The following is a 13,461-nucleotide window of genomic DNA, read 5'->3' as shown; positions in this document are numbered from 1 at the left end:
TTTTTTGTGGTCAGTCTAATCTAAAGGCCTGTGCTATGTTAAGTTGTGAAGATCTTGAGTTTTCGTTAAAAGGTGTATCCATGGGGCCGTGACGAAGTTCGATGTCTCATCATGGGAATAAAAGATGTTATAACTCAGGCATAAAATGTCCCATCTTCCCCAAACTTCACATGTGTGATAAGACATCTGAAGGCCAATATTTCATTGGGTGTGGCAAAATGGCTCGATAACGCCACCTATACACTTTCAACAGAGTGCGCCTCGAGCTATGTTTCACGTACATGTACAAAAATTGGTACACACATGTAACACACAAATACCTACAAAAAAGTATCTTGGTACGAAATCCGAATCCCAACAGGAAGTCGGTTATTTAGAATTTTCTCTGCAAAATTGGCGTTGTTTTTGCCATTTTCAGGGGTTGTACTTTAACGAACTCCTCCTAGAGATCAACACCAAACTTGGTCAGCTAAATCTAAAGGCCTTTGCGATGTTAAATTGCGAAGATCTTGAGGTTTTGTTAAAGGGCGTGTCCATGGCGGCTTGACAAATTTCGATGTTTCGCCATGAAAAAGGAAGTTGCTGTAACTCAGACATACAATGACCAATCTGCCCCAAACTTCACATGTTAGATAAGACTTCTGCCCTTAACAGATCTACATGCTCATATTCAGTTATAGTCATAGCGCCACCTGCTGGCAACAGGAAGTGACATGTTTTACGCTGCGACAAACTAGAAATCTCCTAGAAATCTTTTGACATTAATGTATTTTTTGTGGTCAGTCTAATCTAAAGGCCTGTGCATTTTAAATTGTGGAGATCTTGAGTTTTTGTTAAAGGGTGTGTTCATAACACCATGACAAAATTTGATGTCTCACCACAGCAAGAGAAGTTGTTGTAACTCAGCCATAAAATGTTTAATCTTCCCCAAACTTCACATGTTCGATAAGAGTCCTGCCCTGAACACATATTAAGGCCAATATTCCTTAATAATGATAGCGCAACCTGCTGGCAACAGGAAGATTGGAACATATATGGAATAAACATTGATATATTGTACTTATATTTATGAGTTTAAACGCATATTTCTCACCGTTCACCTATTTACTAAAGCCACTCGCTGCCAGTGAGCCCGGGTGCGAGGGCCTGTTCATCGCTGCTTGCAGCTTTAATTTGTTTTGTGACCGGAGTTAGATGTTAGTTACTTATTTTATTTTCCTCACTCGAGTCCCCATGTTTGCGGACGTGCGCACTGCAAAGTTAATATTGAATCAAGACTAGTTAGCACATAATTTATAATTTAAATGGTTTAATAACAGTATTTTGTTATGGTTACACTTGAATTGGTTACTAGAAAAATAGGGAGAGAGGGCAGAGCAGCAGAAGAGAGTGCCAGCAAAGAAAAGAGGTAGCAAAGGAAAGAGTCAGCAAAGAAAAAGAAACAAAGCAACAGTAACAGTCTTCTTTCATCCTTTCCCTGACCATGTGACTGAAACCCAAATGTGAGACATTTAAACTGACAAATCAGCAGATTACAGCTTCACAGATTAAAGTCCAAAAGGTGTAACAATTAGCAGACCCCCGATGCATTCACATGTTGGCCTATGCAAGCCTTGATCGATATCAGCACTACTGTGCCTTTAGGAATTCCAAATGGTCCTTTTGTTACTCAAGATAGGTTTGGTACAGGAAAAAAGAAGTCTTTGATCATTTTTGACCCTACACACGCTTGCCTGTCAAAAGAGCACAGTTCAAAAATCATCTGTTCTCCATGTATCAGCAATTTCAATGTTTGTGATTTGCCAATCAACAGGGTTATGTTTGTCCCCGTGTGTAAGACGGTAAACATTGTAATTACCAGTATGTAGCATGTGTTAACCTCAGTTTTCAAAAAAGTGGTACAATTTTGTATATGCAATGTCAGTGAAGCTGAGCTCACCAATGCCAAATATAACAAATGCATCATTCTACTTGAATTGACCATCTACATTCAGAAAGTTTTATGGATCTAAACAATGTTGGTTTTTCCACCACTTTAGGTCAGTAAGCACAGAGGATAGCAGTGTTCCTATTTTTAAAATGTGGAAATAGAAAGACCCATTTCAATGTCCTAGAATTTTGTGTTGCATTGCAACTGCAGAAATAACCTGTAAATATATCGGTGTATGGAGAGGCGGTAATGTATAGAATACCTTAGGAATGGCATAACCATTGTATTCAGTGTCACACATTATCTTGTGCGGGATAGTAATGGGGTCGAGATCCATATGCCGTTGAATCTCATGGATTACCGCATCTGTATACGGAAAAAGGTTAAATATGTTTCCATATATTTTTACCTCTTGAATTTTTTGCACAAAAGGCATCAATTAAGTCATGTGGACACAATGGGTCCACATTATTTATCTGTGCTGTGGCAGAGCTAAAAAGTCAAAACTCCGCCAACAAATGGGAACGGCAATATAATCTGAAAGGAAGTGAGGTCATCATATTTAAGGGGTAGTACAAAAGTAGAAAAAGGGGAGAGTGGATTTGGCAAGGAAGGATGATGATGGTGATTGCACATATCTGTGGTAAAAGACGCATGGTTATGAGTGAGTGCACACTTTGTATGGTGCTGGGTGATCGATTTAATGTTTAGAGGAATGATTTCTCCAAACTAAGGATTCCAGTTGTGAGTGTGTTCGGATTCGGGAGCTAAAGTGTGTGTTGCTCAGGTACCTTCCTTCGTAGACTCCAAATCGTCTTTCAAAGCTGAGTTGAAATATATATAAATTATGAAAGGATTTTGAACTAAAGCCCTCTATTTCTTGTGCATTTATTCTGTACATTTTTTTGTAAACTTATTTTTGTTTGTAACTGGTGACTTTTAGAGCTTATCTGGGTTTATTTAAATATTAACAGGTTTACTTCTGTCTGGTGCCCGAACACTTTAATTTAGCTATCTAATTATTGATTTAAACTGTTTTCTGGGGCCCACCACTGTTACAGTGCCTGATGTTTACATTACTCTCTGTCCCTGTGTCTCAAAACAGCAGTTGGTGTTTTTTAGGGAAGAGGCAGACTAGCTTAGGAAATTTGCTGCTGCTGTGCTATTTGTTTAACTTTTTACCCCTATTTGTTTTACTACACTCTAAAAAGTTCCATTCCACAATGGGATCTTTATAATTTATAATTTTCTAAGGACTGTTCATGGAAAGGTTATTTTAGAGGGAAAACTCTCTTTTTTTATTTTGAGTGTATACAAAATATACATCAAAAATTTTACACTTCTTGGAGTACAATACCTGTACAATATTTTCAGTCTCATTACTCCAGTTTTCAATGTCACAAGATCTTCAGAAATTATTCTAATATGCTGATTTGCTGCTCAAGAAACATTTCTGATTATTATCAATGTGGAAAACAGTTGTGCTTCCCAATAATTTTGTGGAAACCACTATATTTTTCAGTATTCTTTGAATAGAACTTGAATAGAACTTGCAAAAGAGCAGTATTTATTTGAAACAGTATTTTTTTTTTATCAGTTTAAAAGTCTTTACTGTAACTTTTCATCAAATGAATCCATCTTGTCTGTATAAACATCATTTAAAATGTTTATAAAAAAGAACAATTACCAACTATAACCACATTAGAACATATGTCACCCAAAAATGTATATCGCTAATTACTTACCCTCATTTTGCTCCAGACCCATAAGACCCTTTTGTGCAGAACACAAATGAAGGTATTTTTTAGCAAAAAATCAGCAACAAAAAAAAGTATTACTTTATTCCCAAATTATGTATCTATCTTCAATGCATTTTCACAAAAGCTCCATGAGATGGCCAGCTCTTTTTTATGTAATTTATGCTATTAGATGAACAAAAGTCTTACAGGTTGGAACAACATGAAGGATGAACATGAAATGTTAAAAGGATTGTACAAGAACCATACCAAAACGTTGACCCTAAAATGTTTATAAAAACCGAACCAAATATAAATATTGAGAATGTGTTTGACATTCAAAAAAATTTACTTACACAGCAAAAGAAGCAGTGACCTGTGGCTGAATGGCCTTTGGTTTTATTTAGCTGTGATTGATACACAAACAAAATGGGGAAAAAAGATAATAGCTTCACTGAATATGAGTCAAATATTGCATATTTCTGTACAAATTGAAGTTTACTCATTCTTCATGAGTGATTATTAACTAATCAATATGTCAGGAGTTCTCAACTCTGGCCCTCAAGGTCCACTGTTATGCAGAGGGTATGTCTCAGCTACTGTACATAGTTCGCTAGGTTGTGAATTAATATATTGTGTACATGAATTCAGGCACTGGTAAGGACAGTGGCTCACTATACAATGGTAACTATTTCTGTCCTCATTGTACAACATCATACTGACACTGATGCACCACAGTAAAATATATTTTTTTAATGTAAAGGTATGTGCAAGATTTCAGTCATGAATAAATTGCAAGTGTTTACTAGATTAGACATTATCTGTCTAGTGATATATGTTAATGCAGAAATATAATATTGGTTTGTGTTTTAAAATCTATTACGTGTCACTTTGTAGCGAATTATCTCTTAAGTTGTGAGCTTCAGAACTCCCTATAAGGGAACGAGCATTGATGCTTCCTGGTTTTCACAGCTTTTGTAGGGAGCAAACATTTCAGTCGCTGAAAAAATAATTGTGATTGGGACAGCCCTTAACCACTGACTACTGAGCAAGGGACCTGAGTGATACACCCCCAGAGTTTAGGTCCACACCTGATCACACTCACGTGTTGTATTTGTGACTTTATAGTTAGTAAAACTGAAGACCTTTGTTCCGTCTGAAATCACTCACTCGTTCACTTATTCACTAATCCCTATATAGTGCATGGCAGTTGAGTTCACTATATCAGGAAGGAGTGAACAAATAAATAAGTGAACGGATTCGGACGGTGACACTGCGCGTGAGACTTGGAGCTGTTGCAAAAACATTGCCTTTTATATTACATGTACCTTATTTTAGAAAATAACATTAATAGCAATAATAATCAAAATAACTTTATATTGCAATTATACCTCCGGGTCAGCGTTGTGGTCTCATCGCTGGTATAATAATTTTTTTGTAATGCTTTAATGTTCATAATCGTTAAATGCTATTAAAATAACGTTACTGAGAACATAAACACATAAACACGTTCATAATTATGTATTTATTATTTTTTAGTATCTTGACACTCACTCAAACAGCTTTTGAGCTCAGATAAGATGGTAGTAGCGTCCTCAGGCGACCGTTAGTTTTACATCAGAATGAATACGCTAACGTAAGTTACTGTTATTAAAGGGGGGGTGAAATGCTCGTTTTCACTCAATCTCCTGTAAATTTTGAGTACCTATAGAGTAGTACTGCATCCTTCATAACTCCAAAAAGTCTTTAGTTTTATTATATTCATAAGATAAAGATAGTCTGTAACGATTTTTCCCGGAAAAACACGACCGGCTGGAGGCGTGACGTGTGGGCGGAGCTAAAGAATCACGAGCGCCAGTAGGCTTTTGCGTTGAGAGCATGTGGAAACTGTGACATTACCGTGAGAGAAAAACCATCATCCAAAACAAACCATGGCTTACAGTCAGATTCAGCCGTTTATTTATGATCCAGAATCAGATCCAGAGGCTGAAACTGAACGAAAGCAGCAGCAGCAACGATTCGCTCCGAGCGGGGCTCGAACCCGGGTCTCCGGCATGGGAGGGGACGCACTAACAAGGAGGCAGAGATATTTGAAGCAGTTTTACTCACCGCCTGCGGTTCCAACACACGACCGTGACCCTTTTTCGTTGGGATTGCATCATCCTTAAGAAATAAACGATATGCAAATCCGTCGTCAAACTGGGCTTTGTTTGTAAAACAAGCGTCTTCGAAATGCAGGGAACAAACAAAAACACTTGCACAACTCTGTTGATGCTCTGTAAAAATAAACTCCATCCACTGGTCCCTTAATGCTGTTTTTTTGGTAATCTGTGCAGGGTTGTCTTGCCCTGGCAACCAAAAACACACTTCTTTTGTGACTTTTCGCGACGCTCTTGCTCTGATCAGTGATTCGCTCTGATCAGTGAAATGTCTGTGCTCAGCCTCGCTATACGGGAGCGCGGCTCTTCCGGGAGAAGTGCCCTTAGGACCCATATAAGGAAATTCCGCTCCATCTAACGTCACACAGAGCCATACTCGAAAAAAACTTTCCGAAACTTGTGACAAACCGGAAGGAGTATTTTGGGAACAAAAATACTCCTTCAAACGTACAACTTAATTTTTGAAACTTTGTCCATGTTTAGCATGAGAATCCAACTCTTTAACAGTGTAAAAAACTCAGTATGCATGAAATAGCATTTCACCCCCCCTTTAACGAAAATTTTTACATTATCCACCAAATTATCATAATTTTTGTATGTTAACAACAATACTTCCTCATAAATTAAAATAATAAACTGAGTTATTGTCTAAATAACATATTTTAATATAAATAATGTATGAAATAAACGTTAAAACAGAAATAATAAAGATGTAAACGCCATTCAAACTTGCTCGCTCCTGCTCTCTCTTCCAGCTCAACGCTGCTCCGCATTCTTCTTCTTCTCCTTCTTTTTTAAATTGGCGGTTGGCAAACAACTTTTAAGTGTGCATTACCGCCACCTTCTGAAATGGAGTGTGGATCCTAATAGCCTTCACTCACTACTCTTTAAATAAAGAAAAAGTTAAATTCATAAATAGATAAATCCAATAAAAAACTTCATAAACATTCTCCTGTCAATACTACTCTGTTTTTTAAACTCTAAAAGGTGCATATCTACCTCTAATTCCCCTAATAGCCAAGGAGGAACATTGGATAAAGGCACAATGGGGCTTACCGTCATATCTCCTATCCCTATCTCATTGACTGCATCTCCTATTACCCAACCAAAGCTCTCACTCAGTCATCTTTCTTTTTCTTGACAAGGTTGTAACACCTTCTGAGTCGGATGACTTTCTTTATGCCCTTTTAGATTTGCCCAATACTTTGGTCTTTGCCACAGAAAACCTAAAACCCCATTCCCTTCCCCAACACTCTTCTTTTCCAATTGCCTCTTGCATCTTCCTCACTATATATTCTACATTTCTTAAACATTTAATACATGTGTCAATGTCAATGTTATATCCATCTTATTTCCAAAATTTACAAGACTGACGACCTAGCAAAAACAGGAATGTGGTGAAGACAGTGTCTTTTCTTGTGCAATGACATACTGTCAACTACTGTCTGTTAATATTTACAAAAAAAAAAAAAAAAAAAAAAAATATATATATATATATATATATATATATATATATATATATACAAATGCTATAAAGTCTGTTGATGTTTTGTAGGAAATTTCTTTTTAAGCCAAGCCCACAAAGAAATATACAGAAAATAGCAACGTGTTCTACTGAGCTACAGGAATTAGTCTGAAAACAGCTTTGGTATTATATTAAATTAGCATGGTATGCATTTTTAAAGAGTGTCAATGCAAATACTCAACAGTACAGGCTATTATACAGACTAAAGTAGCTATATATATATATATATATATATATATATATATATATATATATATACACACACACACACACACACACACACACACACACATATATATATATATATATATATATATATATATATATATATAGCAATATGTTCTTTCTGATACACTGTAGTGAAAATGTTTCTTAATTCTGAAATATGCCCCATGTAAAGATATGACAAAATATGCCAGTTCTGTGCAGTTGGTGTGAGTTTGGACCCTTGCCCTTCTGAAAAATAAATAAATATAGAAATAGCTTGGCTTCAAATCAAATGTTGCTACTCATAAAATGTTATCCTTTTACAAAAACCATTGGGCTACATAGGCATACATGTTGGAGAAACTAATTAGCCTACTTAAAGCGTTTTTTTCCCTTACAGTTTATCGACAAAACAAGACTGTCGTTATTCAGTACTTTGGAGATTTACATATCACAAATATGTAATACAAAGTTTTAGCATGTTGTTTAAGAATTAAGATAACTAGTTTGAAAAACTAGCTAGGTTTGCTGTGCTTATAGAGACAGCAAAGGCAATCGTTTTTACTTATTTCGCCCCTAAGTTTACTGACAGAAATCTTCTTTCAAATGTCGACCCAACCATTAAAGTAATTATCATCATTGCATTAGTATTTGAAATGCTCCGGTGTTTTTTAACAACCGTGAGGGGAAAAAAAGTGTTTACGCCTCAAGTAGCAGGTTCTAGAATGAGCATCAAGTTCGGTTGAGGAGATGCGGAGAGGAGAGTGGTCCAGCCGTGAGTCACAGCCGTGACGCAGACAGAGAGAAGACAAGGCGCAGCATCCTCTCCATCCTCCATAGCACTACGACGACTGACAAAAGAGTGGAAGAGAGGTCGCGATTTTGAGGCTTGTTATCAGGTAAGAGGGCTATAATTTCGCTGAATCATGTTTCTGAAAGTTTCGCAAAATATAGCTGGCCTGGTCATCTCGTTTTTCCGCGTGAGAGAAACAGCCTGCTTGTTTTTCATGTGCTGCGTGACGGAGCGTCCATGTTTTCTTGTTGACACAGGGCAAGACTGACATGCTTAATAAGAGAATACAAGATCAAACTGCGTCTGTTTTTATATATTTAGACGCGAGATACCGATTTTATATTATTTTGATCTATTAATCGACGATTTAATCATTAATGTTGAAGGATTGAAGACTGTGTCGATTTCGTTGTTGATCTCCATTCATTTCTGAATTACGCCCCTTTTTGTGTAGAAAGAACAGGAGAAAAATAATACAAATTAAATATTCATTTACGATATCTTTAAATTATATTAATATTTTAAATAGTATCATAATAGTCTTATGTAATATTCTTATGTTGTTATTTATACATTTCTTTCTACAAAATGAACGATTCAGCTGTATACAGATATTAGCATAATTAGCAGTTTATATTATATATATATATAAAACACACACTTTGTGAAATATTATGTGGTTGCATTTTATTGTCTTCTTGGTAGACCGATTTTCCATTATTGAAGTAGATAAAACTTTGAATCTTAACATTGCAGCCATTTTGGAAATTTTCTTTTCCAAGCATTTTCAAAAAGATTTAAAATCTGATTGAAGTGTCAGTTATCATTACAAGACACAAAATCTGTTAACCATGTGGTCTGTTTGTTAAATTGACATCTTCATAGTGAATAAAGATCCTGTCTCCTACAGTCTGATGCAATAGAAGGACATTGAATGTACTACCACAAACAGCTAATGTGTGAGCTTATTCCAGAAGCAATTAAAAACATTTATAGCAACACATAATACATTATTAAAAATACTTGAAATGAACTCGAAATGCAGGGTATTTTCAATATTCTCTTTGGTCACATGTAGATTGCAGGCATACTGATGTTGAAAACCATAAAATATATCAGTTGCGTGAAAAATATACTATATGTCATGGTCTGCTTTCTAAATATTTGGGGTAACTTCCAAAAGAATTTGATAAAAACAATGTACTGTAGCACATACCTGTATGCTGTAGTGTTGGGCTAAGTCTAGCATTCTCTGGTTAATTCCCTGAATGTTATTTTGATGGCTGATTGAGCAGTTACGGGCATCTAAGACATCACATTAAGTTGCAATAACTTCTATTCCGCATGGATCTCCAGTAAGATGGCGCAGTGGCATGTGAGGAAGCAGTGAGTCACTCATCCTCTCCGCCAGACTCTGTACTAAACTTAGAGCCTCGCTGGGAGGCATGACTGTGGCGTAGAGGTTCATGATCATCTCATTTCATGTATACTCACTTTTGTTTTAGAGCAGTGATCGAACAAATAGAATATTGAGAGTGTCAATGAAGGCTTGGTTCCTTTAGGGTGTGTTTACAGGTGGCTGGTTTGGTTTGATTAAAATGAACTCGGGAGCTAACATTGGTGAGCACATAAATCGGAGCTGCTTTCAAATCTTTGGTGCAGTTTGACTGATATATGAGAGTGCAACAAATACCAAAGACATCTAACGAATCTGATGTCACAAGATGTGACCTGGTTGTGTGTTGCACATTATAGTTGAGTACAGACATCATGGCATTGTTCTGAATGCTTTACATATCTTAAAAGCTCTTCATGGGTTGATCAGCTGGTAAAACACCACCATATGTTCACACAAGTTGTCCGGTTGGGTTGTGACTGTTTTTATGCCTTTTGTTTTGTATCTTTATGTTAGGTATTACAAATGAAATTGTGAACGCTAAGCTAGGTATCATTTTCTTTTTTGGTGTGGACCAAAATTACAAAGAGAACCAAACCAGTGTGATTTTTAGTGGACAAAATGATGAAAATCAAGAAAAAATCAGTTATCATTTCTGGGTTGATTTTCTTGTACACATCTTAGGAGCACTGCTCTAGTGTCTATAAAAGTTATTAAATTGCACTCTCTATTTGCTATTTTTAACTATGCATTTTTAATGTACAGGCCCAAACACATAAGCAGAATGACTAAAGAGGAAACTTCTGAGGTGGAAGAGGCCCAGCCGGCCTCTGAGTTCATCAGCCCTGCTCACGAACCCCGCAAGAAACCCATAGTGCATCCATCTGCACAGGCTCCACTGCCCAAGGACTACGGTGGGTTCCTCATCCTAGCAGTCAGATCTACCCAAATATATTTCAGAGAACAAGAAATCCTGAGCTACACGTTAATAAAATTCCACAGCATAGTGTAGTGGTGATCTTATTGGCTGTTGTAACAAATCCCTGTGTTTATGTCCTGCATTTTGTTTGCTTCTATTAAAGCGTTTACCTTCTTTGATCCAAATGATCCGGCCTGCATGGAGATTCTGACAGACCCTCGGACCACAATCCCAGAACTGTTCGCCATTATCCGCCAATGGGTTCCACAAGTTCAACACAAGATTGACGTCATAGGCAATGAGGTAGTAAAGATTTAAGTATTTCTTTGGAGTTTTTAGCAGTATAGACAGGAAATGTCCTGTCTATAACTAACAAAACAAATTTATTTTACTTAAAGGGATAGTTCACCCAAAATGTTTAATTCTGTCATTAGTTACTTACCCTCATTTCATTCAAAATTTGTAAGACCTTTGTTCATCTTCAGAAACCTAATTAATATATGTTTGATATCATATCTGAGAGCTTTCTGGCCCTTTATATAAAGCAACGCAACTACCACATTGTTAAAATAGTCCATGTGACATGAGTGGTTCAGCCATATGTTTATGAAGCTACGAGAATACTTTTTGTGTGCAATGGGTGAACCATCCCTTTAATGAATGAAGACATATTGAATTTCTATCCAGCTGCGGGTATTTCTGTGTAATATGATCTAAACTTGTTGAAGACTTTTGTCCTCTTCATTCTTTGTGAGAGTTTTTTTCCCAAAAGCTTTCTCTTTTTCATCTCTCTGGAGTGCAAAGTATAGATGCTTTGAACGAGATGTTATATCGCCACGCATAAAAACTGCACAGTCACATTTGCCTTAAGCTCAATATTAACTTTTGCAAAAGTGATTTGATTGTAGTACAGGAAAATAAATGTCAGCCGACTGAACTGATTTTACACATGTTGTACTGAGAAAGGGTTACAGTGTTTATTTACACATTTTTTATTCAAATAGACTTACAGTAATTTAAGTCTTTGTAAGCACTTGTAAACACTCTTGTTCATGTGTAAAGATGTATGAGTAATGGATATGGAGGTGTCTTGCTGTAGATAGGTGTCCCTAGAGGAACTGGAGCTGTTGGGATTGATGGCAGTGGTAATAAGCCTCCTACATTTGACTGATCTCTACATTGAGTCCTGCCCTAAATCAGCTCCACCTGTCAGGTCTCGGTGACGAAGAACTCTCACTGCCCACCAGTATTTAGCCTTGTGGGTCTGACTTGTGATGTGTAATCAAAGTAAAGGGGTTCAGAAGTTCAGAAGGTTAAAAGTTTTCACGAGTCTTGTACCTGTTTTATGCTGGTTTCACTGGTGACAGAGAAAAAAACAGAAAACCAAATGTTTAGTTATATTTTTCTGAAGGGAAATCACTGGTAGAGGATCAAAACTGTGAATATTTTTAAAACATAATTTGTGATAGATTACATTTTTCATATTTTATACTTGCACACATATCTTTTTGATGTCTTTTTTTTGTATGTATGTAATAGACGTGTTCATTTTTGATAATACTGCACTCAATTCAGTTTGATTCTTGCATATCAGCTCCAAGCTTTCCACAAAATGTATGCTATATATTAAGAAAATGTGATGTTAAGGATGACTCCGCAATAAGGCTTTTTTTCTATCACATATCATCAAAATCAGTTGGCTTTATTTTTCATCATTAGAGTGCATCTCACTAATATGGCTCTCGTCCAGCTTTGAAAGTGGCCATTTAATCAAGACCGTAATTGCCTGCAAGTCTGCATTAGTTATTAATTGGCTTTCAGTTGCATGGAAGTTCATCATACGTTGGTCAACTCTGTCTCTTTCAGATATTAAAGCGAGGTTGCCATGTGAATGACCGTGACGGCCTGACGGATATGACTCTTCTCCACTACTGCTGCAAAGCAGGAGCTCATGGAGTGGGTGAGTGACGCTGGAGTTGACAGTTGGAGGTCTTTGCCATGACTTGCCTTGTGATCCACAATCCAAATTTTGACATTGCTCTGTAATTGAGGTCATTAAAGTTGAACAGCTTCTAATTCTAAATCCTTTAATAGTTCTAACCTTGCTGTGCATTTCCGCTTGCCAACATAATAAAATCCAATCAAGCCTGCAGTAAGTGAGCGTTACTGTAGTTAACAATGTGTTTTCTCTTCAGGTGATCCTCAGGCAGCGCTCCGGCTGTCCAGTCAGCTGATAGCTCTGGGAGCTGATGTGAGTCTACGCAGTCGTTGGACCAACATGAACGCCCTCCATTATGCGGCTTACTTCGATGTGCCAGAACTGATTCGTGTTCTGCTCAAAGCCTCCAAGCCTAAGGGTGAGTTTAAAAAACTTCGCTTTTTAAACAATTAAGCCACATTCTCACACACAAGCTGAAGTAGAAAAGGCAAAGTAGTTTAGTCATTAACTAAATGTCAAGTATCATGCACAAGCAAATGATGATGTTTTTGGCACCTCATTACATATTCTACTAATAGAGTAGGGTGTCCTTCAACATATCTGTTGCTCTTCTCTCCACACAGTGCTCAACTCCACCTGCAGTGACTTTTATCATGGCACAGCCCTGCACATTGCCGCCTCCAACCTCTGTCTGGGTGCTGTCAAGTGTCTGCTGGAGCATGGAGCCAACCCTACTGTCAGAGTGAGTATAATGACTTATACTTCACTTGAGTTAATCTCCCTAATTGGCTTTTGCTATAAATCCACTTGGTTCATTTTGAATGAATGTTTCGGATGTCTTTGTTGGTCTGTTTTCA

At 37.0% G+C, this 13,461-nt stretch overlaps 1 protein-coding gene across 1 annotated transcript; it reads left to right on the top strand.

Annotated features, from left to right (window-relative positions):
- Positions 1–8,163: 8,163 nt before the first annotated feature.
- Positions 8,164–13,346, top strand: LOC113097482 (CAP-Gly domain-containing linker protein 3-like; the record flags this gene model as incomplete). Its single annotated transcript, XM_026262702.1, has 6 exons — positions 8,164–8,456; positions 10,512–10,660; positions 10,829–10,968; positions 12,532–12,625; positions 12,861–13,022; positions 13,228–13,346. Coding segments are annotated over exons 2-6 (645 nt in total), but the record flags the coding sequence as incomplete, so codon positions are not given.
- Between the last annotated feature and the right edge of the window lie 115 nt (positions 13,347–13,461).

The sequence above is a fragment of the Carassius auratus genome, unplaced genomic scaffold (assembly GCF_003368295.1).
Source record: "Carassius auratus strain Wakin unplaced genomic scaffold, ASM336829v1 scaf_tig00216311, whole genome shotgun sequence".
Classification (NCBI taxonomy): Eukaryota; Metazoa; Chordata; class Actinopteri; order Cypriniformes; family Cyprinidae; genus Carassius; species Carassius auratus.
This window is presented reverse-complemented; position numbering and strand designations above follow the sequence as displayed.